General features: G+C 53.0%; 8 protein-coding genes across 9 annotated transcripts; 4 read left to right on the top strand and 4 right to left on the bottom strand.

The window, feature by feature from the left end:
* Positions 1-73: 73 nt before the first annotated feature.
* Positions 74-3,024, top strand: TrAFT101_005614 (uncharacterized protein; the record flags this gene model as incomplete). Its single annotated transcript, XM_066127538.1, has 1 exon — positions 74-3,024. The coding sequence occupies one exon, from the start codon at positions 74-76 to the stop codon at positions 2,765-2,767; it is 2,694 nt and encodes an 897-aa protein (XP_065983649.1). The 3' UTR covers positions 2,768-3,024.
* Positions 3,025-3,076: 52 nt separating this feature from the next.
* On the bottom strand, positions 3,077-5,626 carry TrAFT101_005615 (uncharacterized protein). The gene is made up of 2 exons (XM_024900939.2): positions 5,186-5,626; positions 3,077-4,584 (listed from the first exon to the last, which is right to left on the bottom strand). Exons 1-2 carry the CDS (start codon positions 5,375-5,377, stop codon positions 3,760-3,762), a joined length of 1,017 nt encoding a protein of 338 aa, XP_024757183.2. The 5' UTR covers positions 5,378-5,626; the 3' UTR covers positions 3,077-3,759.
* A 3,373-nt stretch (positions 5,627-8,999) lies between these two features.
* Positions 9,000-9,260, top strand: TrAFT101_005616 (uncharacterized protein; the record flags this gene model as incomplete). The annotated part of the gene is made up of 1 exon (XM_066127539.1): positions 9,000-9,260. One exon carries the CDS (start codon positions 9,000-9,002, stop codon positions 9,258-9,260), a length of 261 nt encoding a protein of 86 aa, XP_065983650.1.
* A 329-nt stretch (positions 9,261-9,589) lies between these two features.
* TrAFT101_005617 (uncharacterized protein) lies at positions 9,590-12,508 on the top strand (the record flags this gene model as incomplete). Its single annotated transcript, XM_024902734.2, has 5 exons — positions 9,590-9,713; positions 9,779-10,339; positions 10,492-10,671; positions 10,734-11,278; positions 11,342-12,508. 5 exons carry the CDS (start codon positions 9,590-9,592, stop codon positions 12,506-12,508), a joined length of 2,577 nt encoding a protein of 858 aa, XP_024757180.2.
* A 4,120-nt stretch (positions 12,509-16,628) lies between these two features.
* Positions 16,629-19,943, top strand: TrAFT101_005618 (uncharacterized protein). Of its 2 annotated transcripts, XM_066127540.1 has the most exons (5): positions 16,629-16,825; positions 16,937-16,961; positions 17,246-17,324; positions 17,396-19,100; positions 19,163-19,943. In XM_066127540.1, the coding sequence occupies exons 1-5, from the start codon at positions 16,822-16,824 to the stop codon at positions 19,201-19,203; spliced, it is 1,854 nt and encodes a 617-aa protein (XP_065983651.1). In that variant the 5' UTR covers positions 16,629-16,821; the 3' UTR covers positions 19,204-19,943. The 2 variants fall into 2 exon arrangements, with proteins under 2 accessions (XP_065983651.1, XP_024757178.2); XM_024908664.2 differs by having other exon boundaries at positions 16,937-17,324; positions 19,163-19,289.
* A 662-nt stretch (positions 19,944-20,605) lies between these two features.
* Positions 20,606-22,263, bottom strand: TrAFT101_005619 (uncharacterized protein; the record flags this gene model as incomplete). The annotated part of the gene is made up of 3 exons (XM_066127541.1): positions 20,606-21,958; positions 22,047-22,095; positions 22,202-22,263. The coding sequence occupies 3 exons, from the start codon at positions 22,261-22,263 to the stop codon at positions 20,606-20,608; spliced, it is 1,464 nt and encodes a 487-aa protein (XP_065983652.1).
* A 437-nt stretch (positions 22,264-22,700) lies between these two features.
* Positions 22,701-23,927, bottom strand: TrAFT101_005620 (uncharacterized protein; the record flags this gene model as incomplete). The annotated part of the gene is made up of 1 exon (XM_024904289.1): positions 22,701-23,927. One exon carries the CDS (start codon positions 23,925-23,927, stop codon positions 22,701-22,703), a length of 1,227 nt encoding a protein of 408 aa, XP_024757174.1.
* Positions 23,928-24,453: 526 nt separating this feature from the next.
* TrAFT101_005621 (uncharacterized protein) lies at positions 24,454-25,668 on the bottom strand (the record flags this gene model as incomplete). The annotated part of the gene is made up of 1 exon (XM_024908663.2): positions 24,454-25,668. The coding sequence occupies one exon, from the start codon at positions 25,666-25,668 to the stop codon at positions 24,454-24,456; it is 1,215 nt and encodes a 404-aa protein (XP_024757173.2).
* Positions 25,669-25,946: the final 278 nt, after the last annotated feature.

Consider the following 25,946-nt stretch of genomic DNA (forward strand, 5'->3'; position numbering starts at 1 on the left):
CAGAATCTTTACGAATATTAATTCCGATTTCAAAGATCAAGTTATAAATTCACTGAAATGGCTGGCCTTTTCAATGAAAACTTTAACTCTTGGGCAGCTCTCTGAGATATTCATTCTTCGACTACACGGCGATGTTGTCATTGATGAGGCTGAGCGTCTCTTTTCCCCTGAAGACATACTCAAGTATTTTTCTGGCTTAATTGTCACCCAAAAGGGCCGCAACTCGGTCATTGAAGTCCGTCTAGTCCACTTCTCTCTGAAAGAGTATTTCATTTCGACTAGGATTGTGGAAAGCGCCCCGGCCTTTGCATTTACTGAGATCGAGGCACATATCTCCATTGGGCGCTCGTGTCTCGCCTATCTCGCCCAATTTAGCACCAAGATCGCAAGGCAATTTCAACATCAGGTCTCGGGCTTGGCGAAATATATGCTCGACTATTGGATGATCCATCTCGAAGAGATTCCGTGCGCAAGATGGCCGCCTAAGATGGCACAGGATGCTGCTCTCGTGCTTGGCGCCCACAGCCAATCTTTCCTCAACCAACTCCTTAACCAACTTGGAATAAATCGTGAATTCCATAATGTGAACATTCCGGACTTTCTACGACTGCAATCATATGGCTATACTGCCTGGCTCGGGCTGTGTCGGTCGACCCAGATGCTGGTGTCTCAGGAGCTAAATGCGTACAGCACTCAAGAAGACTTGGATGTAGCGCTCCAATATGCGGCCTCGGAAGGGAATATAGAGGCGATGAAGACCCTTCTTGAAGCTGGCGCTGACGCCAATGCAGAGGGCGAGAAATGGGGCTCGGCTTTGCTCGCAGCAGCATCAAAAGGCAAACTGAGTGCCCTGGAGCTTCTTGTGAAATTCGGAGCGAATGTTAATGACCCGTCGGAAAGAGGGAGATGCTTGCTCACCAGCATAAAGGAGGAGCCTATTCAATGCCTAAAGTTCCTCCTTGATAGTGGTGCTGACATCGATATGCAGGGCAGCTCTGATGGTACGGCGCTTTACAAAGCAATTGGCAGCAATCGGTTTTCCCTGTGTAAGCTACTGTTGGAAAGAAATGCAAACGTAAACGCTGTTGGTGGAGAGTATTACACGCCGCTTCAGAGAACATGTATACGCGGTGGTGTACCTCAAATTCTTCATTGGGTTGAAACTTTGTTGGAGAGAGGCGCAGACCCCAATATTCGGGGGGGAGAGCTTGGCACAGCACTACAAGCTGTGTGTCGCCATGGAGCTGCGGGAATGATTTCGGTGGTACAGCTTCTCATTGAACATGGCGCTGATGTGAACATTCGTGGAGGGTTGTACGGATCAGCATTCAATGCAGCAGCAAGTTCCATGTCATCCGAGGCTGTCCAGATTATGAAGCTGCTCGTCGATAATGGCGCCGAGATCGACCAACAAGGAGATGGAGAGTTGGGAGCGGCGCTACATATCGCCTGCAACGAAGGATCAACAGAGACTGTGCGCTGGCTTCTCGACAACGGCGCCGATGTCAACGAAGAGAGTGGCCGATTCGCTACGCCGCTTCAAGCTGCCGTGGCTGGGGAACCCTGGGACAGAGAGCAAGAAGTGCTGGATATAGTAGAGCTGCTCATGGAAAGGGGCGCCCGAGTCAACCAACAAGGTGGAGAGTATGGAACTGCGCTGCAGGCCGCCTTCTGGAAATGGGATGCTGACGAACGACTGCGTGGCTTGCTCCTTGAGCATGGCGCCGACGTCAACATAAAAGGCGGAAAATACGGATCTGTGCTTGCTGCGGCCTGCGGAAACCGTCAATTAGGCGTTGAAAGCGTGCGTCTGCTGCTGGACCGCGGCGCTGATGTGAACGCAGATGGCGGCGAATATGGAAGCGCACTTATAGCTGCCTGCGTACGACCGAGGGGAGAAGATGCTGTCGAGATGGTACAATTGCTGCTCGATCATGGTGCAAATGTAAATACAGAAGGCGGGATATATGGAACAGCACTTGCAGCTGCTTGCACTCACGGGGCGAGTCACGGGGTGAGTCTTGGAGTGGTTTCACTGCTGCTGGAGCGCGGTGCTGATCCGCGTCGTCGGGACTGTCTAGCCTGGCATATGGCTGCTCTGTTAGACAGCAGCGATGCCGTTCCTATTCTCGACCTTTTCCTTGACCATATCGACATCAACCACGTGCATGAAGAATATGGGACAGCTCTGCATGCGGCCATTGAATGTTGGAGTCTAAGCTATGATCATTTAATGCCACTTAGATACGAAACTGCCCGCTTGCTTCTTGAGCGCGGCGCTGATGCTGACATCATGGCTGGGGAATTCGGCTTCCCGCTCCAAGCAGCATGTGCGGCAGAATACAGGCCTAAACCTTACGGCCAGTATTTTACTGACATCGACTACCCCTGCGTCAAGACAAAACTGCTTCTCGAGCAGCGCCCCAACATCAACGTCAATGCCCAAGGAGGCATATTCGGCACGGCCCTTCAGGCAGCCGCATATTCAGGTCAGACCGCATCCGTAAGGCTGCTGCTGGATAATAAAGCCGACTGCAATTTGCGCGGAGGAAAGTATGGCAGCGCGTTCAATGCGGCCATCATCCGCGGGAACTGGCATATTGTCGAGATTCTGCTCAAAGCGGGTGCCACGCCTGATTGTCGCCTGCAAGCCGAGCCGGATAAGGAGTGGCTGCAGCGTGTTCGAGAAGAAGATGGCCGAGGGGCTTATGAGAGGTATATGAAGTTTTGGGAGGTTCAGAGCGCCTCTGATTGCATTTCGACGTGATGTATGATGGTGGCAGTGTAAGCATTCGTTGTTGTCTTGTACTTATTCCTCTTAGAGGCTTTGTGTATTCATATGACAATACTAGATAGCAGCTCCCAATGTCATGAATAGTATTTGGCAGCTGGGCAGCAACTTGCTCTATCTGAGTAGAGATGAACGGTTCAGAGCGCCTCTGATGGCACTTCGACGTGATGTATGGTGGTGGCGGTGTAAGCATTTGTAGTTGTCTTATACTCCTCTTGGAGGTTTTGTATATCCAGATAGTAGTATACTATCTGGGCAGCCACTCTCTCTTCGAGTAAAGATAAACAAGCCAGTTCTTACAAGTCAAGTATAGGTGTCACAAAAGATGCAAAAGAGTCAGTCATTTTGCTTAATCATTGCTTTCATTATCGCATACAAAGTTCGGCCGTTCAACACGAGCTTGGAGACTTAAATACACGACGTAAAACCGCCCTTCCGCCCTTTGTCCCATAGAACTAACCAGCCAAAAAAGAGAGAAATAACAAACTATACGCCCTTATAACCATTTTTATACTGACCGCCAGACTGCAGCTCAAAGAGCAGCCAAAACAAAGCGATATAATAAAAGGATATGGGGGAAAAAAATTGGATCCTTCATCATATCAAAACACACACATATGAAGGGCAGGCCCGTATAGGTAAGCCCATCAGATGGGAAGAGAACGAAAGCCACAGACCAAAGAGCCTGCGGCATTCTCATGCAAGGTATCATGGCTCTTACTAGAGCCAAAAACGAAAACCGAGAGCCAACTTGCTAAAAACAAAGGCGACAATCTTCTCCGCAATTCTGTAGTTGCGGTTTGTAGGTAACACAAGATGATGTAGAATGAGATGAGTGCGAAGGATAAAAGATTGCTCTCTCCTCTACAAGTCCCCTCTCCAGCTGCTCGGATGGAGACAACAAGAGAAGCAATTGACGGCAGGAAGAGCAGCAGCTTTGGCTGCTACAGCCAAGAAACGTTCATTACTCAAGTGCTCTTAGTCTTCTTGCGTCCCGACTTCTTGGGCTCCTCCTTCTCAGGCTCGGCGGCCTTGGTCGACGTCCTCCTCCGCTTCTTATCCGGGCTGGCGGGCGCAGCGACCTTTGGCGTCTCTACCTCAGCGGCAGGGGTGGCAGTCTTGCGCTTGCGGGTGGAAGCGGGCTTCTTGGGGGTCTTGGCCGGAGCCTCCTCCTCATTCTCCGAGGGGGCGGCGGCAACCTGCTGCAGCTGCTCGGCAATGGCATCCTGGTCATTGACGGGGACGTCGGCCTGGGCAGCGGCCTCCTTGAGCTCTGGCATGGGGATGTGGAAGTCCTCGGCGTACTTAAGCGCCTCCTCATCGCTCATGTTCTTGGCCAGGGGGTTGCCGTTCTTGTAGGAGTGAACACGGGCATTGTAGAGGCGCAGGTTGTACTGGTAGGCGTTGTTCCAGCCCTGCTTCTCCTGAGGGGTCATGTGAGCCCATCGTCGCTGGCCCTCCTCCTGAACAGCGCCCTTGGGAGCATCAGCGCCAAGGTCGTTGGCAATGATGGAGCGGGCATGCTGCATGTAGAGGAAGTAGGGGGTCAGGGGACGCTTGGGGGCGTTGGGGTCGTGAGTGCGCTTCTTGCGCTCCTTCTTCTCCTCAACGAGGGGGGTCATGTCTGGGATGCCAGGCATCATGAGCTGGGCAGCGGCATTCTCAAAGGTGTTGAGGAGGTCGCCCTGGGGGCCCTCAGCAGTGCCCTCGCCGAGCAGAAGGTTAGTCTGGCGAATGTAGTCATTGGTGAAGGACCTCAGAAGCTCCAGAATGGTGGTGAGTCTGCCAACGGCCTGGTTGAGCTTGTTAGTAAAGAGCTTCAGCGGTTTGCTTTAGGGGGGACGAGAAAACATGGCGGCGGCGGACGGGATGAGCCAAGGCCAGCGCTAAAGCAGAGCTGCTGCAGAGCTCTCTCAAGTGGAGAGCTATAGCTTGCAAGTTCCCACTAGGAAGCAGCTCCAGGCGGCACGACCCAGCGAGACGCGGGGCTAGACCAGCATCCAAATGTAAACAATTGAGGGGCTGGCAGCGCAGGTCGCGCGTTCTCGGTGAAGCGCAGAAGAAAAAAAAGACATGTGCAAGGAAATTGAACCTGCGCCTTTTCTCTCTGCTGCTCTGGCGAGAGATAAGGGCTTTTGTCTCGTCCTGGCGTTCCACAGGCGGCAGAAGCGAGGCACATGGCCACACATTTTTCAGCCAAGAGACAAATCCCGGCTCGCTCGACGTCACTCGAGCTTGCCACTCGGCAGCAGCACGAGCAAAAGAAATGACAGCGGCACACACGCAGTCCCTGGCGCTAGTGCGCGTCCTGGCTCTGCGTTTCTTTCTTCTTCTCACCTCTCCATGAGGCGGTGGGCGGAAATGAAGACCAGTCTAGATGGAAATAAAACTCACCGAGTCGCGCACGCGCAGGAAGCTGTCGTTGTCGACAACGCGCTGGGGCACGCCAGACACGACAGGCGCGGGAACTACTGCTGGGTGCAGGCCGCCGACGACGGGCGCGGGCACCATGGTGGGAGGAGGCACAACGGCCACGGGCAGGGCCTTAGCCTTCTCCTCGGCAGACTTCTTGGGCGGGCGAGGCATGGTGGATGATGACGGGCTTGGTGGTTGCTCTAGTGGCGGCGTGCTGCTGGAATTTTTTTTGGGCGCGTTGCGGTGCGGTGCGCCTCTTGTAGCTTCTTGCTTTTGTGTCCTGCAGGGCTCAAAAGGCAGATGCGCTGTTGCGAAGTTCTGGCAAGAAAAAGGGCCGCTGGAAGCGATCTAAAGGATAGCGGGATGAGGGTGAAAAGTGGTGCGGCTTGGGGGGATTGATGGGAGGGGGAGAGTGCTGAAGAACGGGGGAAAATAGAATTTCGGGGGTTGGGGCTGGGTGGTGGGCGGTGCGCCCAATAAGTACCTGAGCCGGGAATCTTGGGTGCGCGCGCAATCACCAAGCGGCAGCCGCAGCGGTCGACTTTTTTTTTTCTGGCTCATTTTTTTTTGGGCTGGCGCCCCTCCCAGCCCCCTCTCACACCCTCCAAGGCCAGGTGGTACTCCGCTATTTTGCGGTGATTGCTCGTGCTAACAGCACCCGCTGCATTTTCTGGCGCGTACGCAGACAGTCGACTGGCTGTTTCGATTGGAAATTGAAATCTCTGCACAGCCGCCAGGCTCCAGCCCAACCAGAGGCCCATCCCGCCCGCGCACTGATTTTACTTGAAGCAACGGTTGCTTGTGCTGCTATTAATGGCCCTCTGTCCGAAAGACGGCCGTGGTCTGCCCTGCCCTGCCCTGTCTGATAGCGAGACCCCGCACTGCGCTCGTGGCCTGTTCCTCAGCAGCTGGGCCGCTGGACGCGCTGGGCTCTGGCCACTGGAACCTATAGCCGGCCGCGGATATCCGCACGATCCATGGGCTGGGCGCCCTGCTGTAGCGCTCCAGCATTGGCAGCGCCCCTCAGCCGTTGCGTTGCTCATGGCACGCTCAGCTTACCCGCTGGCACGATGGAATTTGACCTCGACGAGAGCCAGCTCGATGTGTTGAGGCCATTGTCTGCCCACGGAGCACCTAAAACCACCTGTGAACTTTTTGGTCGCAGCACAAGCCCATCCCCATCCGCCCCATACCAGCAGCCAGAGCTGTCGACAGCAGCAGCCTGCATCACGACAGCACCATGCAGCCCAGCAATTATCAACAGGCCTGGCAGTATCCAGCATAGCCCAGCCGCTATGCATCTCAGTGGGCGGTCAAGTCGCCCGCTCCACCTGCACGTCTTTCCCTCTGCGCTGGATTCTTCTCTCGTCTGCACACACATCATTTTATACAGAGCACCGCGTACTTTGTGCGTACTCTCCTATTATTTCCGATGCAAAGCCAATTCATATTTCGCGCGTATCACATGATGTTGCTGTCGTTGCTGGTTTTCAAGTGCGCTATGCTGTCTAGATGAGTTTGCTGCGCGCCATGTGCTGGCTTTCCGCTGCCAGCGCGCCCATCACCGACCCTCTGGAGCCGCCTGTTCTCGAGCTTGGTGGTCCAGCAATACCTGCTAGCTACCTTCTAAAATGCCCCCGGAGATGGCGTTCACCAGTCTCTGGAGATTGATCTCAGCCAGTGCTGGGGGGTCCCGTTGATCGAGTTCTCTGCACGGTGACACTGGGACGGACAGCACCCGACAGGCCAATTGAAGCCCAAGAATGCTAGCGGTCTTCGGGGGTCTCTGGCGCCGCAGCGTACGTGGCGTACATTTCAGCACGATGATGATGGCCCCTCACCACTGAAGTTTCAGCGCCTAAAAGCGGCAAGTCGCTGCCACTGAAGAGACCGGCTTGGGGCCAAGTGCTGTGTTTACCGCTGGCTCGGCTCGCTGATCCAGGCGTCAGCGGGCGACGGGCGACATCTGGAACCTGAATCGACTCAGCCAGCGAGCCCTTGGAAGTGCCTTGGGCGCTCCTGCCATTGCGCCTGCACGGGCTTACCCCGCCTCTGGGCGCACCTGATCGGCCGACCTGTTCCTTCCCTCTCTCTGGCCCAAGCCATTTGATTGTTGTGTCGACTGGCTGACTTGGCGTCTTGCGCTGTGAGACTGCGAGAGGGCACCTAATTAATATTGAGCCGCTCACTCAGGCACACGTAGCTAAACGGCCGCCACGGAGTAGAACGGACTGCACGCTGGAGCGTAAACGCGCATATACCTAGATGCAATCAATGCCATGCCCTCCACCCTGAGCAGCCCAGAAGGTCTATGACGACGCTACTAGAAAGCCCGTAGCACACCTGTCCACTTGTAAGCACCATATTGGCAGCACAGGCTTTGAGACAGCGGCATCCTACGCCAGATCGACGGGGGCATGGGCATCAAGCCAAGATCTAGGCAGCTGATAGCAGAGCTAGAAAACTCTTGTATCTCTGACCTTGCTCTTATTATATTTTACTTGCGTTGATAGATCATTGAGTCGTTGATTGCTTCAATAGCGTACGCTCGGCGCGTTGCTGTTTATCAGGCTCTTGTCGGGCAGTAACTGGCGGGCTATTTGCATCAGCTCGCGCTTCTTTGCAACGCATGTAGGCACTTAACTCGTACGGGCATGTGGCAATCCTCAGCAGCTGCTCCAGTGCTACCTTTAACCAGAATTAGAGCACATTTGTTCGTATGGATGGGCTTAACAGCCATTGAGCCTGCATAGAGTGCATTCTGTATCAACCAGCACGGTATTTTCAGCAGCAGCCTCAGTTATTGCAACCCCTGCATTTACATTTGCCTGCCACACCAGCAGCACCTCTTCCAGGCTTGTCTCGCCACCTCATGCCATCATGGCTCCCATCAAGTTTCTTCAACAGATGCTTGGGAGCACTAATTTACTTATAAGGTACCCATATCAGACGGAATATGCAGATGGGTTTTGAGTAGCTTTGATCTTTGCGAAGAGAACAAGCGCATATAGCTTTGCGTCATGCTCAAGCACTCGCTACATACTTTCATCCGAAGGATACAATGATTTAGATGGATTCAAACACAGCGATACAGCAGCCATTGCGGCGCCAAAAGGCAAAAAGCTGTCTGACAGACAAGGCTGCAGCTTAGGTCAAAGAAATCCGTCCTCTTGCCACATAAATACCATCAGTCGTCACTCAAGTAGAGAGCTTTCCTGCCCATCTTTCCTTGTATGTGCATGATTATTTCTGCTGTTGAGAATTCATGTGGCAGACCGCGTACCAGCAATGTTCTGTTTAATGCTGTGCACATGCATACCGTGCTGTATTACCCATAGACGCCCTACTTTGCTCGCCAAACTGCCGGGGCAGCTCTTCAACCCACCGATTTCAGCATGGCAGTGGGCACGCGATGCAGCGGCGCCACAAGCCAGCTAAAGGGAACTCGAACCTTTTAGCGGGGTCCATGAAACCAGCAGCACCACGCAGCCAGAGCTTGTTTGAGACGAGAGACTGGGGAGGATGAATCATCAGGGTCAGCCCTACAGTACACGGCAAAAGCAAGGGCCAGAAGGTGATGTCAATCTCAGCTCAGCTCAGCCTTGACAATCGCGGCCTCGCTCCGCAATGTCTCGCCATCAGCAGAGAGGCTCTCCATCGTGGACAGTGACTGCGGCGCGTTGAAGCGATGTCGTTTTAAAAACAAAGTATCAAGTAACCTTACCGCCGTCCCACCGCCGCCACCACTCAGGCTGCGTTTCCGTAATGCATCAAAGCACGACCCCTGGCCGAAATGGATAGCGTCTGCCACAAGCGCGGCCAGGTACCTGCGGCTTGTATGGCCGCTCCTCCAGACGAGCAGGTATCTCCGTCCCCCACCAGCGCGCAAGCCCGTCGCGAGTCCGCCGGCACTGTTTCTTCTGCCCCTCGCAACATGATTTCATCTCTCGACGGCGGGCCATTCATAGCTCGCGATGTTCGCCAAGACTCCAGCGGTTTCCGGGGCCTGGCGCTCCTGGTTGGGCCCTGGAGCATATGCCAAGACTTTCTCTGACAGCTGATCCAGCTGCCGATTGGGCGAGCTTCGTGGTCCGGTGCTACTACCAGGAAAATGCCCCTCCATACGCCCCTCCCTCGTCGTTTTTCGTCTCCTCCGCCTGGGGATCTGTTCTCTTTTAACAGTCTGATTATTCCCTCTTCTTTGTCTCCTTCTCCCTCTCTTCTCCTTCTTCCTTCTTTTCTTCCTGCTGTAACTTTTGCCAGGACAGCTTGAATCCTGCGACCTATATATCTGGTATCTATATCTGCTTTGACGGCGACAAGCTGGGCAGGACATTCCACAGACATCAAATAGTCAGGCCATAGCGTTCAAAGGGTGACACGATGACCGACTTTAGAGCGCCTGGGTTCCTTCTGGGGCTGGTGCTCCTTGTTTGCTTGGTTCAGCCGGCAGCAGCTTTCGGCGCCGGCAACATTGCATCCATCTCCAAGGTCGAGGGCCAGAATTGTACGTGATCCCCCCTGGAGTGCTTCAAGCCTTTCTTTTCGCATGACTAATCGCAACATCTATAGGGCGACACGGTGACATCGAAGATGCATTGCTGACTCTAGCAATGGCCCATGCCATCAAGGGCGGCCAGAAATTCAACAAGCGAACCGTCTCCCGAGTTTACTTTGGCAACTGGCTGCGTGACTACTCCCAGGCCATCGATGTTGCAACTGTCAAGATGGTGTCTGCCGAGGCTATCCGACTGCTTCTTTGCGTCCTTGGCTTCATGTCCTTCGGCTACGGCTCTGGAGAGTTCGAGGTCACAGCAGAACGTCTCGGGTGCTATCGTCCAGAAGACCATATTGACAACCCCAAGGGCTACGCAGAGGGTGAAGATGCCCGCGACTATGACCCCCGCCTAAGAGGCCCTATTGATGAGGAGACCGAGCTTGCTATCGACCCGGAAACCGGCATGAAAAACTATATTGCCAACGAGCGAGTCGGCATCATGACGTCTGCCAGACATGTGCGGCTTCTATTCGGTCGCTGTATCGAGCTGGCTCGCGAATACAAGCACTCGGGAAGCAAGCCAGATCTGTATGAGGCGCTCCGATTGATGGGAACAGGACTTCACTGTCTAGAAGGTAAGCATAAATCACGCCTAAGAAGACAGCCTTGTCTTGCTTGGCACAGTAATGCATGGTCGAATACGTGGCCTGCGGGTTACCCGTTTCAACTTACCTTTTCTTTCCTCCCAAGAAGAACAAGGCTCGATAACTAATGTTTAACTGAATAGATTTCTTTGCCCACAGCAACTACACTGAACTTGCGCTTATCGAAATGGGCGAGCGTGGAGTCTTTCCCCATGTCGGCCGCAATACTCAGATTCAACTGGAGGGTGCCCGCCATTCTGTCTATCCTATAGTAACTGGTACATTTGGAGGCGTTGATTTCCTCCACTCCGTCACCGGAGAAGGTAGGCAGAGATTCCAAGCCCGCCGCCGTGATTCGACATCATCATAACTAACGCTTCCCCAGTATCCGATAAGTTGACTCAGAATGAGATTGACGAGCTTGAGGGAGCACTTAATGAGGGGAAGATGGGAGACACAAGCCTCCTTCAAAATCTCCTCAGCAAACTGCCCCCCGGCATCCTTCCTGGAGGCAATCATGGAGAGAAGCTCGACGAGATCCAGTCTAATGCAGCAGCCGCCCAAGAGCAGAATGAGCCAGTCTCTCCAAAGGATACCGAAGAATTCACCATGTATGTCAAAAATATTTACAGGTCGATCATGCCTGCCATCGAGTTTCACGATAGCATCATGAAGAGCATCAGCTCTGCAGTTGAGAGAATCCCCATTCTCCCCAAGATTATCGAACAATTGGAGGAGCAGCTATCCGTCTTCGTCTTCTCCATCATCGCACCCTTTATTGTGCCCCTGATTCACCAGATCAAGAACGAGCTACAAACAGGGTCCTACGAAATCATCGAAAGCAGCCAGAAAGAGCAGCACATCGTCTTCAACGACGATTACTCTTCTAACCCCACCCATTCAATGCTCTCCAAGGATCATTTCTCTAACGTAAGCCTCTAATTTGAGCATCTAGCTAGAGAAAGGACTCTTCGCTTGCTAACACGGATGCAGATCCTCAACGAAATCGCCGGCCGAACTGCCGCCAGAATGCTCCACTGGGTTGTGCCACAGCTTATGGAGGCAATTGATGACGAGTCGGTGGATGTCAACCGCATGCTAGATCGTATTGTGAACGGTGTCATGCACCACCCCGCCCAGCGTGAAATGGGTTACGATGGTGTCCGCGAGGCGCGACAGCTCATCTTTGCGTCCGTACAAGAGTGGTGGGGCGATATGGGCGATGAACAGCGAGAGGACTACCGCCGCAAGCTCTCTCCCCAAGGTGTCTTCAATGGCGAAAATCACAAGGAGGGTGTCCACGATACTGGTCATGGTTGCGGCAAGCTGAAGATGCGCAAGGAGTTTGAGCCCCAGGGTGGCATTGAAGACAAGATTGCTGGTGCCGCTGCAACAGCTATTTTCTCAGGCGCCACTGGTGCCCTTTCCGGGTTTGTTTCTCAGAACACCGGCATCGACTTGGGATCATCTCAGCATCAATCGTCGGGCGGGGACGATGGTATCGGTGGTCTCATCAGCGGCCTGGCTGGTAATCTCCTAGGGGGCGCCTTTGAACAGGGCTCAACCAATAGAGAAACCAGTCGGGAATATGGAGAGGACGGTTCCTACACGCAGCGTCAGACAGAGTATGGCCAGCAAGGAGATCGATATGGCCAGGCCCAGTACACTCAGACCTATCGTCCCGACGGCGGACGTGAATCCGAGTACCAACGCTACGAGCAGCAGGATTCTTCGTACGGAAACCGAGGTTATGGAAGCTCTGGCTATGAAGAGACAAGAGAGACTCAAGAGAGCACATACGAGCGTCGCACCGAACGCTACGAATACACTCAATCTACGGAGGAAAGCTACGGTGGTGGCTATAGCGAGCGCAGGAGCGACAGCAGAGGTTCTAACAGATCTCATGGCCACCGCCAGCACCAGAGTCACAGCCACAGCCATCACAGGAGCCGTGATGAATCAGACTCCTATGAGAGGCGTGAGGATGACTATCAATCTGGTTATGGCCGCCGAGAAGACAGCTACGAGCGCCAGGAAGAGCGCTATGGTGACGACTACCGCGAGAGCAGACATCATCGCCGCGACGATGATGACGAAGAGAATGATGATGAGTACAGGGTCCGCGATCACGGCGGCAACAGCGGCGGCTACAGATTCTAGGTGGCGTTGGTTTTCGCTCCTCTGTGCTTGAGACTGGGAGGAAAGAAGGGGTAGCTTATGGTGTGTTGGCAGATGAAAAGGTAGAATATGCTTAGTGCGAAGTAGACGGCGTAGACAGTAAAATATACCCATTTTGAAGGAAATTCTGCAGCCGAACAATGCAATCCGATGAATATATGAGAGCTAGGATCAATTTGTCTGGGGGAGTTGAGGTTTGGCAGCTACCCTGGAAAGAGGCTGAGCGGCTGAGCTAGAATCAAATGGCGTGTATACGAGACGCTGGTGAAGATCAAATCAATCTCGCCGAGATGGAAGCCTATAAATAGAACAGAGCTTGCTCCCAACCTGATTCTCACTCCCCTTGGTGTAAATCCTCAAAATGAGGACCGAGTTGATAACAGCAGCAATAGAGCACAACATATCATTAGATCTGCAGAAAGTGGGCTGATTATGACAGTGGGATTATGGAGTCACTTTAAACGAGTGCAGTCGCTCGAAAGAAAAACCCTTCCTACATATGATGTCCAGCGACTAACTCCGTAGATAAGGCCAGCCATGGCAATCCAAGCGAAGATCATGGAGAGTTTGCAGCGAATAACACGAAGGATTTGCCCCCCTCTCTCTCTTCTGCTTGCCGGGGAGGGGGCTCGCTCCACATATGGTCTTTGGTAGAGCGATACGATACGTTCAATTTGCAGAAATCCCGGTGGCTTGCATTAGATTAGAGAGGGTCTGGGAAGCTGCGAGCAAAAGCTGAAAGAGAGAGAGAGAGAGAGATGTGTTGAGCTCAGCTGCTGTATGACTCGGTGAATCTGCTAAACGCCAACGGGGCCCTTTCTCCTTGCATGTAAGAATCTACAGATGTACTGGTACTGAATCTCCCTTCGTTAGTGCCGTCGGAAGAATCCACAGCCGATTCGAAGCCTGCGCCTCTGAGATGGTTCTCCCGCCCATGGGAGAATCTTCATTTGGGGGCCAATAGGCAGGTTTGTCGAGGACACCCTCAGGCGGGCATGGTTTGGTGGAGGTTCAAAGCTGTGCCTTTTTGGCGCGGACTTGGTTTCTGCTTATTAGTCTGCTCTGTGGCGGGATGAAGCTGTGGTAGGTAGAAAAGGGCTTTGATAGAGTGCGGGGGAATGTATAATAGTTTGTCAGGTGGCAGCCCAGTGATACAGCAAGAGTGACGACATCAGCAATAGTTTTTACGAGTTGGGCGGCCAGCCTTTTCTACGTGTGCTATGGGTGTGAAATGGCCCTTTAATCTGTCCTTTGCTCTTCCTTCTCTCGTCCTGCCCTTATAGAGGAAACCTATGGCTTTGCTGTGAGCGAATTTGAGTTGAAGCCACGCCCACGGCTGGCTGAGCACATCACATCAACAGATGGAAAAAGCGTGCCGAAAGAAAAGGATTGCAGCCCATAGGCAACAGCCTTGTGCTACATGAGATAGTTGGTCGGGAGGGAAAAGACAAGCTTTTCTGTCGCTATCCGATTCGCCGATGTCTGACACGTCGGGACCGAGAGCGAGTCGCGGCGCTTCTTTTCGTTTATGCAGGGCGGCAAAGATGGCTGCGAGCTGTGAAGCTTAGCGGGCAGAGCGAGCAAGTAATACCCATGTAGGTAAGTGATTGTACCACCGCTAGTGAGTGCGAGTGTGTGTGTACAGGTAATTTAGGACGGCGTAATACTTAGTAGTAGTTGCAAGGCAGCTGAATAGATAGGTAGTGTTGGGGAACCGAAGAAGCCGGGGGGAGATAAAGATGGAGCAGGGCGCCTGTTTTGCGAGAGAAACAGGCCTGGGCCATGAGACCGAGAACTCGGGCTGATTGATGGAACTTGGACAAGCAGAGCAAATCAAAGGACAGCAGAGTGAAACCACCCGTTCAGGTTATATCCGCAGCATTTCCATTTCCTTGTGATGAGCAGTTTGAAACCGCCAGACGAGACGAGGTGCCGTAAACAGCGCCTTCAAGGTGCGCGCGTGCAACAGGCTCTGCTGCCTGGGCCAGCTGCCCCTCCCTCTGTTTCCCCGGCCCATCTCGTCCGCCGCAGCCTCGATCGTTCCAGAGGGTCGACAGAAGACAAGGGGGGCCGCTTGTGCTAATTCCTAGAAGGAGCCCTTGATGCGCCATCCTGGGATTAGCGCCAGGGCCCAATGGAAGAAGCTTTGGGGCTGTTGCGACCAATTGGCCCAGCGTTTCGAGTCGGGCTCTCTAGCAGCTGTGAGGTGAGAGCGGATACGTGTACGCCGTATCGGGATTCGGAAGAGCCGATCAAGCCGCGAGGCTTGCGTTGATGCAAGTTCTGGTGGCAGTGGTAGTGTCGTAGCACGACCTGTGAAGAAAAGTAATGTGCAGAGTGTGAAGTGGACTGATGGCATGATAACTGCATGTGCCTGGTGGTGATGAAGCGGAAGGGTCTGGCTTGGTGCTACCACGGGCTTGATGGTCGCTGGTGTTGTCGATGGCTGATGGAGCGTTGAATGCTGCCAAGCTTTATGCACGCGGCAGATTAAACTAGCAGTGCCGTTGGCCTCTTAAATTAGCCGTGGCAGATGCTGGGGGAGATATTATAGGCTGTTGAGGTGTGTCGCCAAGATGGACGTTCCTCTGCAGCCTCTGACCGGCCACTTGTGCATGCATAGGTACGCGATGCTCTCCAGTAGCGGTGCTTGACAGAGTCTTGCTGTTAACATACATGTGCAGAGGTACTAGGTAGTTGTATGGGCTTGTGACTTGTGATACTCCATTGGCTGTAGTGCCTACTAGGTACACGAGATTTAACTCATCCAGCTTCTTTCAGCCCTGGATGCATATCCTGTACTATGAATAGGTACATGCATGCAAATAGCCTTTATATGCTGTCAAACTAAGCAAGATTTGCAATTCAAACTTAGCTCCCGCTGTCTTACCTTCAATATGAGATTTAACAATGACTTGGATGTCGTTTAGATTGTGAAAAGCGCATACCAGCCTGCCACTAGGAGGCCGACGGCCATATCAAGCTGTGATATGTTCCATACCATATTCAGCTGCTGACTCCTCCAAGGTACTGTAGGTAGGTAGGTATCTATCTGTATTGAGTGTGTATATCGTTACTCCATCGACGTTACTCGTACTTGTATGTCAAACATACATGTACATGGCTCAAGGTGCATTGCCGTAGTACAAGCTCAGCCTTGCTCAGGCGGCACAAAACACTCGTGTCATCACTTCCGACTCGCCCACTCTCCCTCCCTGTCTCTCGGAAGCGGCAGATGGAATTGATGCCCTTCCCATTCACGCTTGCCTTTTTACAGATACGCTCTGTCAAGCTTAGCTTTGGGTCGTTTAGCTGGTGTCCATCTTTCATGGAGCACGCGAGCCGCAGCGACCGCTAACGGCACATGTAGTGATAGACGAGCTTCATAGTGTGCATGTCGACTAAACTGGGGATCGCGCCTGAGCTGGATAAGATAATTCATGGATTGCAGAACCACCAGCTCAAACACTCCATATTACCCGCCTGTCCAATGGTTGTACCTGTACAGCGCCGCGCAGCCTCAGGCTACACGACAGATGCACGTACAGTACCTACATTAATAAGAGGCCACTCGCTGCCGCTGCTCCACGTCTGTCGCTGGCTTCCGGTTTACCGTCCAGCCGCCCCGCCTTGGCCTCCACCAGCACATGTGTCTCAGGCCCCGTCAGTGCCCGTGCTCGCCTTTCGCCGGCCGCTACCAGAAGGCGCAGACAGCGCAAACGGCGCGAGCATGGCTTCAGTCTGCGCTGCTGCTGCGACGACCGCGATATACGGCGCACGGTACTGAATGTACGTGTGCTCGGTGGCTGGTGGTGGCTTGTCGCTGCTCACAGACGCCAAAGCCGGATTCCGGGGTTGCGGGCGCCCACCGTACTCCGGCCGGCAGTCCATACTAAGCCTCCTGCAGCGCGCTGTAAGGGCGTCCACCGGCCTAGCCTGGTGCTACAAAGCGTGCCACTGCTGCCACCACCAAGTACAGGTACCGCTACCTGCGCCGCTTATCCCTGGCCTACTTTTTAGCACCAGACTGCGGTGCCGTACTTCCAGCAGCACAGCACCTTTTTTTTTTTCCTCTCTCGCTCTTCCTGATCTCGACTCGCCCTGTGGCCCCCCCTACGCCGCTGTTGTTTTATGGTGCTCGCTCCCGCCTCTCTCGCCGGGCCAAACCATCAACCTCCAACGTCTCCCTCGTGCCCGCGTTTCCACGTCGCCCCGTCCGCTCTCGCCGTCGCACCGCCGGTGCCTTCTATATCATGACTACCGCCTCCCGCCCAGCTATGCCTATGTGTTAAAGAATGTGTGAGTGCTGCTCGCCTCCCGTCCCGAGCCGCTGCTGAACACCGTCCTGCAGCGGCCAAGCCTACCCCTACGTGACCCCAGTCTTGGCGGCCGGCAACTGACGTCTCACAGCGCTCTCCGAGATTCGAAATGTCGTGTATGTTGCTCTAAGAAGGCAGGAAAAGGCCTGTTGATGCGCGCTCTTGTTTGCTTCTGCCGGTGCCGCCATCCTCTGCGAGTCTACGTCAATCCGCTGCTTGCTTGCCATCGCCGCCATGTCATTGGCGCCTCATCGCCGTCGAGGGCCACCACCACATATGGCCGCAGAGCGCTACTTTGACGTTGCTCGCATGATGACGACTTCGATCGCTAGCATCTCTACCTCTGTTTCTGCTGTCGCATCTGCGTCTGCGTCTGCGACACCTACTGACGGCTTGACAGGCTTCTCTTCAGTAATCCGGTCTGGGGTGGTGCTACCACCGTGCCCACCACCATCATCAGAAACATCACAGCGCTCTCCGTGCGTCCATTCCCCCTCCATCCGTCTTTGTAACCGCCTCTATGAAGTGCCGCTGACATTGCTTGTCACAGAGTCAGATAGCATACGAGGAGCGCATCGATAGCAACATCACCACGTTAACGACGACGAATGCCGACACCCTGAATGGGGTCATACAAGGCCTTTTATACGTTCCCGATATAGCCCGCATGCCGTCTTGCGACGCCCAGCAGTACGACTTCATCCCGAGAAATGTTACTCGCCGCTTCAACCTCCCTCCCACCAACTACAATCTCATTGCTCTCGCTCCCTGGTTCAGTATAGACTGTACCGAAGCCTATCTCGCCTCCGCCCGCGCCGACCCCATCCGCGCCTTCATTTTTTACAAGCCAAACAACTCGTCAAACAAACCCCAGGACGTCGACTCCCCCGTCTGGAATCTCGACGATGATGGCGCGTGGAGGAAGCAAAACCAGTATCCTGTCTTTGCCGTCTCGGGTCTTGAGGGCCAGAAAATGATGACTCAACTCAGTTACTACTCGGGGACTGTTGACCAGATACCCCATGGCCAGGAGATTGCGCAACTCTATGGACCTAACCCAAAAGACTATGTTCGAATATGGACCGAGCTGTCCATGAAAAATCCCACCAATATTCCCGCTTTGTGGATATTTTTTCTCATTGTCATTAGTGCTTTGTTGGCCATCATCGGTGGAATTTCACTCACTATGCATCTGATACAGAGGCGACGCCGCCACTCGCTGAGACGTCGCGTTGAATCTGGCGAGGTTGATCTGGAAGCCATGGGTATAAAGCGGTTGACCGTGCCGTACACACACGTCAAGTCGTTCCCGCTTTTCACCTATAACCAAGACCCGGATTCGCTAAACAGCCCGCCAACTCCTTCGTCTCCCGGCCCGCGCGGAAAATCGAGGAGAAGTCGCAGACACGACCGAGCCGCTGCCAGCGATATTATATCCCCCAGTGAGCAGAGCGTTCGCAGTACACGAAGCGTGCGAAGCAAGAGATCGAGCATAACAGGATCCGATACTACCGCCACCAACTTCCAGCCCAATTGCCATATTTGTCTCGATCGCTTTGAACATCGCGTTACCATCATTAAAGAACTCACTTGCGGCCATATATTCCACCCTGACTGTATAGAAGAGTTTCTTCTCGAGAACAGCTCATTGTGCCCAATGTGCAAATACTGCTTACTGCCTCGCGGATACTGCCCTCCCATTACGAACGGAATGGTTCGTCGCGAACGTGCCCTGCGGAAACTGCGAGGGAGGGTTGATTTGGACGATTCGTCTCTGGAATCAGGCGATAACAAGATCAAGGGTTGGACAAAGAAGATATTTCACTCACGGAACAACGCAGCTTCGCCTGACGTCCCACTGACACCGGTGAAGGGCAATAAGCCTGATAGAGATCCTTCTGGGAAGAAAATATCCACGTCTACAGAGCAGGCTGTTGCGGAAACTGAAGCTACTAGAGAAATACCATTGACGCCGTCTGGAACAACAATTATGGAAATATCTGAATCTGAAGAAGATGCAGTCGGAGAGACAACAGCTGCTGTAACGCAAAATCCGGCGCCACCAACCCGGACAAAGACCCGCAAACCCCAGCCTCGTGCTTTGAGAATATTACCCACTGCTCCAGAGGGCGTTGAGCTGGTAGTGGCACAGCGTGCCGGAGGACATAGCCCTTCGTCGTTTGCACGAGAGCGCATGCGGGAGATTGCAAGCCAGAATGCGCCATTTGAAGACCCTGACTTGAGGCGCCCTAAATGTAAGTTATATGCTTTGCTCCGCTTCTCCTTTGAGGAATCTTGCTAACAATGGATATTCCAGGGCGACGTGTTATCTCGAGTGTCTTTCCTGGATTCACATAGCGTACACTTCTCTGCTTCTCTAACTTTATGAGCAACGTTCTCACCGCTTCCTCAACAAATAGCATGGCGTCGGCGTTTTCTTCCCTATTGGATTTTTCTATTCTTTTTTTTATTCTTTTTTTTTTTTTTTTTTTTTTTTTTTTAACTTTTTTCTTTTCTTTTGCATCACCGTGGGATATCTCTCTCAGAATATAGCGGAGTCAGGGCTGGTGGAGTCGGAATATGGGAAACGGACACGTCCTTTTATCTCCCTTGCGTTTGATATAAGATTACTACTTCTCTCAACGTCTCGCCGACCATACAACGGCTAGACAGGGGAACTGTTTACAACAACGCTATGGCGAAGCTTATACCAAATTACGATGCAATGCACCCTTCATCTAGATTCTTCAGTATGAAGAAAAACACGATATAGAGGCTCTAAGTACTTCTGGTACCTTATAATACTAGGGGCTTATGGGAAGGACGACTGGGGCGTTTGGAGAGGGCGTTTTTTTTTACCCAATGGATTGTTTGGATTGTTCGTTCGGTGTGGTCCGATGTTCGACCACTGGGATCTGGAAAAAAAGTTGGATTTTTGTTTGAACGGGGGATCTGAAGGGTTATATATGAGATTTACGCATCCATATGAGGCTGAGGTGGCTGTTGTCCTTTTTTTTTTTTTTTTTCCTTCCATTCACTTTTGCATATTACTTGATAGTCTTGTAATAGAGTGTAAATGTGACGTTGATTACTCTGCTACTTGTGTGTGCATGTGAGAGTTGTATGTTTGAGATATATCGCGTCTGTAACCGGTTTACTTGTTTAGGTGTAAGTAGAACAGGCGCGAGAGATGTACCAAAGTTTTTTCGCATCTCTGATTTGAGAGATGGTAGAAAAGAAGAAAAAGAAAAAGGTATAAGAAATATCCCATAATATTTAATTCCCGCGTCCGTGATCCTAAATAGATATGACTCTTAATTATACATGAATTAAACCTTGATGCCCTAAAGACGCCTCTCCTATGCCACAAACATAGGAGGTAAAGATGTTTTTTTTTTTTCCTTAGCACATATGGTTTTCCACATTCCATGATAATTATCCAGATAGGTTGTGGATTCGTATGCTTTCCCCCTTCCCATTGTGTGTGTTATGAAAGAAAATGGGAATGATCTTTTTCCCTTTGAGAATTCCCTCCCTTCCTCTCTAGGTGACATAGAAGGACAAGGAGAAAAAAGAAAAAAAAAAAAAAAAAAGACACAAGCATGGATGGATGCTGCTGCTTCTATCTTTGACACTCAGTCAGCGCATATCAAAGACGGGAAACGTATAGCCAGACGGAGGGGGAGGGGGCCGTGGAAGAAACGGTGGTAAGAGACAACGCCATAGATATAACTCTCTCTCTCTATGTGTGTGTGCCCCTTTAGGCGTCCTTGTCCACAGAGTCATCATCCTTGGCTTCGCCCTCTTTGCTTTCGCTCTCGTCCTTCTGTTCTTCAGAGTCTGGCGCCTTTTCCGATGACAAAGACATTTGTGTATCCCCATCACCGCTCGGGTCTTCCTTGACTTTCTTCGCCACGACGTCTTCCTCTAAATCATCTTCTGCCTCGCGCTTAGAGCTTACGCTCTCGGCACTGGGGCTCTTTGCCCGTTCAGACAAAGTAGTGTCGTCGGCTGTGCTTTTCTCTCCCGCCGCGGAAGATGCGTCTTTCTCATCTACGTGTTTCCGGCCCACCGCAGCTTCGAGATCGATGCCCTCCATCTCAACGCCGTCCTCTCCCATGAGACTTGTCGTTTCAGACTGAGGGCCCGTGTCGCCAACCCCAATTTCGTCCGGGCCTCTCGCGTGGGGGGCCTCTTCCTCATCGTCGTCACCCATGGGCTGGTCTTCTGACGCCTCGGATTGCTCACTTTCGCCCATCGCATCATGGGGTTTAGTGAGCTGAGTGACGGGGACGATACCGGCTCTCTGCTCCTGCCTGAGAAGCTCGCCCTGCGTGACGCCCCTGGAATGCCCGATAGATGGTACACCGTTGATGCTCACGGAAACAGTCTCGATGCTGCCCACTCCATTAGGTCCTTCGATGGTCTCGGTGCTTTCACTGTGAATCTGCGCACCGACTGGTGTCTCAATAGCGCTATCAGGAGGCGTGCCCCTCGTTAACCACGGAATGGGAGTCAACAGTGCCCCTCCCAGGGCTTCATCAGACCCAACCGCCGCGGAAGTCGGGTTGCTCCAAGAGACAGCCATGGCCGGATCGTTGGGCTCATCTCCGTTGAGCTGCATCGCTGACATGTCGGGAATCGGCGGCGGCAGCGGATACGTATTCGTTCCCGACGTCACGGCCGATACTCTGTCTAGGGCATGCAGATACGACGCCAAAGCCTTGTAGTGCGCGCGCGGGTGCTGAATGAGCTCTGCGATTCTCTGGATTGTGTGTGGTGGATATGACTTGAAGCTCCCAATGTGGCTCTTGATCTCGTTGACCATGTCTGCCAGCTGTTTCGGCAGCACATCGGACTGCTCCTGGGTTCGTGATGGGGATTGTGGCGAGGACGGTGCTGGTGCTGGTGGCGGCGGCTGAGACGCAGCGACGGGTTCTGTTTCGGCTGCGGATGGCGGTTGATCGCCCGCAGGCGCATTCTCCTTGTTGGCATCTTCAAACGACCGCTCGGCAGGCGGTGATGATAGCGGGGAGAGCACTCTTGTGTCCAGCAGCTGGGGGCGCGGCAGAGGAGGAGGAAGCCTGGGTATGGGAAACTCGTCGCGTGCGATCTGCCGAATTGCAGGTCCTCGAATTAGCGATTTCTGTTCAATTGCACCATGTCGCATATTCCCACAGGCCGCTGGATCAGAAACGCACCTTATCTAGCCGCGAAAGGATCTCGTCGCGCAAGGCCGGCCATGCTTCTCTGGAAAGAAAAAACAAAAAAGCAAGATTAGCAAAAGCACAATCAGAGCTGCCATCGGGCTGTCTGTGTTGGATGGATGGATGAGGTGCGATGAGGCGCCACGTACGACTCGACGAGCTCTCCAGCGGCGGTCTTGCTGAGCAAGTCATTATCGCTGTCCACGTCCATGGGCAAACAAGGAAAAGTTGCGGGTGGGCACGCGACGCCTGTTTGTCTTGGGTGTGTCGTGGTTGGTGATGATGATGCTTTTCGAAGAGGCGCTGCGGCTACAAGGGATCCAGGCGGTTTCTAGGCCCTAGAGGAGGTACCATGTACCGTGCCTCTCTGTCAGGTACCTGCTATACTAAGGTATTGGTGCTGGTGGGGTAGCAGCTGCATGATCCTTGCTAGCCGGTGGCTTGATCGCGATACCGCAGAGGCTCATCCACATGTAAGAATGAATAGGCATGGAAAGACTGAGGAGCATGAAAGAGGCAGATGGGCATGTTGGTCATTTGGTTTTATTTCTGCAACGTGCATGGCGCATGGCAATCTACTGCTAGGATGCGCCAAGACGATATGATAATCATAGCTGGGAGTCTTGTTCAGGCTCTCGTGAGTTGGGCCTATAAGCCAACATTGCCCGCCACAGCTTCAGCTTCAGCTTTTTCCTCGTCATATATTATGATCTCCTCATCTTGAGCCATCAACTCTCCCACCCCTATTGCCACACTCTCCTTTGCTCTGGCACCACCGACAGGCGAATTACTCGTCTCCTCCGGCTCGTCACCGGACTGCGGCGAGATATCCACCGAGTTCGCTCCATCCTTGGGCGCCGGATCACTGTATTTCTGGATGAGAGCATTTGTCCTGTACCCAAGAACCTCTATCTTTTTCAAGTTCTGCTCCACAACCTCTTTTCTAGCCTGTGCATCCTCCCAGACCAAGATTGGGCCTCTGATAGAGCACATGATGTTTTTGGACAAGGCCTCCAGTTGTTTAATATTAGCCAATGCCTTGTTGAAAACTTCCACCGTATCCGCCATAATGATTCGTGCCTCATTCGCATCCACCCTGGCTGCGTCAATAATGGCATTCCTATCCTCAATCAGCGATTCTACCACGTCCTTGTCCCTGTCCACAGCGGCCATCAAGTCGATAGCTTCATCCTGATACGTCCAAATCTCAACAAGTGCAAAGACGCGATTGATGTGGTCCCACACGTGCTTCCGACATTCATTCCAACTGGGTTCCGCCGCATCAACAAGATCAGAGTCCTCCACCGATCCGAGGAACAGCTGCCGGGTAGATTCCCTCTGAAACGGCGTGTATAGAAAGATATTGCGAGGGTAGAGATTGTACCTCACGCCGCTTTGGTACATCAACTTGACGAAGCCGTAGAGCTGATGTTTAAACCCCTGTATTCTGCTATACGAAAGCTGAGACCGACGAGCTTCACGCTCCAAGCTCACCAATTCACAGCGGGTAAATCGAACCGTGTAGGATCGCAATTTCGTATTAGAGGATACAATCTGGGGCACGTGGTCCTTGAGCTCGGGGATGCGGTCGAGGATCCGGAGGACTTTGACGCGAGTGCTGAAGGACTGGCTGCTTTCCAGAGTGGAGATGACTTCTAGACGCCAGCGGGGAGGAGAAGGAGAGCGATGCCGGTCTCTGACAATTCTTTCTCTGGCACGAGATTTGAAGCTCTTGCGCGGCCTGCTCCTCGGGTTTCTTAGTTCTTGTACGCGACGCGGTACGAGTGGCGGTAGCTGAGAAGTGTCATTGGGCTCGATAGATTTGGCTTCTTGGGGAGTTGTTGTCTCGCGGGTTGCCGTCGCTTCTTCTTCCATGGTTTACTAGGGAAGTAAGAAATGAGAAGAATGGTCACGAAGACCGACTCTGAAATTGCTGTGTTGGACTTTAGTGGTCAAGGCTGTATGCGCATATTGCGTCTCTGTACTTCATGTTATTTTTTTTTTGTCCAGAGATCAGGAAAGCAGCACGCAGACCAGAGCAATAGCTGCCTAGACCTAGAACACGTATCAACTAATAAAGCGGGTGCTGAAACATTATTACATGTTAACAGGCCATATGCTAGACATTAAACAAGGGGTAATGGTATGGGCAGCATGCTGAGGAGGGCTAGTAACCATGCTATGTACTACTCAACCATCCCTTAAAGTTAATGGGATTCATTAAAGACAAATCAAACGCTCATCGTCATCGTTAGTCTAGCCATCTACTCATCCCAGCACTCGCACTCTAAAATCATTTTAAAATAGCCCGTCTAACACAGCTCGCAAAGTAACCGCTGTATCCCATCAAATCTCGTCATAACCGTAGTCACACTCATCTCACCAAGCCGTCACTCCTTCATCAGAGATCAAATCTAGCCTCCCTGTACAGCCACTTGGCCGGGTCAAACACAACCTCAAAGCTCGTCGCATCAAACGCTCCAATCGCACAACTCAAGTCATGAAAGCCCTCCAGCCCCGTCACCGGCAAATCCTGCTCAGCGTCCGTCTCCTCAAGGAGATCCCATCCACCAATTCGCTTGCCGTTCTTCGTGAAGAAGATGTCAACGCGAGGCCTGTGCGTGCCCGTCGGCGTAAACGTCATGCCAATGCCGTACGTATCGCCTGCACGGTACTCCGTCGTAAAGTCCTTGCCGCCCCATCGGTCGTTGATGTACTTGTGACCATCGTCTCCGTGGACAGCCAGACTGCCGCGGTGCCATCCTGGCAGGCGGAAGGATGGATAGGGGAGGGCAGTGAAGCCCAGAGCCAGATTGACGGTGGGGCTGTTGCGGCGAATAGTCACCTCGTAGTAGATAGACTTTGGCTGGTTGGTTGCCGTAGGGTCGTGCTCGTTGACCACGTAGAGAGGCGGGTAGCCGATGATGCAGCGGTCGGGGCTATTCTTGTTTGTGTGGCCCTCCCAGTGGCCCGGCGCAAGGAAGTTCAGGGAACCATTAAAGCCCGCCGGCTCCAGGAGTCGGAAGTTGTTGGATTGCAGCGCATTCTTGCCCGGCTGGTCGAGCACGATGGGCCTGACCATGGGATACTGTCGGCACCATTCCTCGCCCGCCTCTGCCTCCGCCTCAGTCGCATTGTTGGCAGGCGACGCATCGTAGCCACTGAATATCATAGGAGGCGGTGGGAAGAGAGAAGTGTCTGGCACGGCAGCCTGCCAGTCGTGGCTTTTGGAAGGCTGAGAACCATAGGGGTCCGATGGGGGAGCAATCCAATCGCCCTTGCTGGCAGACGGCGGCGGTCCAGGCGGCGGCGCAAAGTCGCCCTGCTGATGAGAAGGAGGCGGCCCTGGGGGAGGAGCATAATCGTCCTGCTGCTGTCGTCCTGGAGGAGGGCCAGGAGGAGGTGCAAAGTCTTCTTCTTGCCGTCGACCAGGAGGCGGTCCAGCAGGGGGGGCGAAGTCGTCGTACGGTCTATTCTGGTGGTGGTGCTGTTGACTCTGATATCCTGGCGACGGCGCTGAATACTGACTCGTCAGATTTGTCCTTGCACCGTCATAATTCTGCACCGGCCTCGCAGGAGGATCGGTGTTCCTCTCATTCTGGTTGCCAAAACACATGGTTGATGCTCTGTTTTGGATATCAGGCGATCGAATTCACAGCTCCTTGCTGCTTCCTTTGCAGTCGTCTCACGCACTATATCAGGAGGAGGAAGGGGATTGTATTGTAAAATCCCCGAGACGGTCTGCTAACGAATTGATGGAAAACAACAAGGAAAGCAGAATGAGAAGAGTGAGAAAGAAGGTGAAGGAGGATGGAAGGCTATAGAAGCATGGCTAAAACAAAGGGTGAGCTACTGGGAAATAGCACCTAATAGGCGGCCGCCTGGCTTGCGATG

This window comes from Trichoderma asperellum, chromosome 3 (genome assembly GCF_020647865.1).
Source record: "Trichoderma asperellum chromosome 3, complete sequence".
In the NCBI taxonomy this organism is placed as follows: domain Eukaryota; kingdom Fungi; phylum Ascomycota; class Sordariomycetes; order Hypocreales; family Hypocreaceae; genus Trichoderma; species Trichoderma asperellum.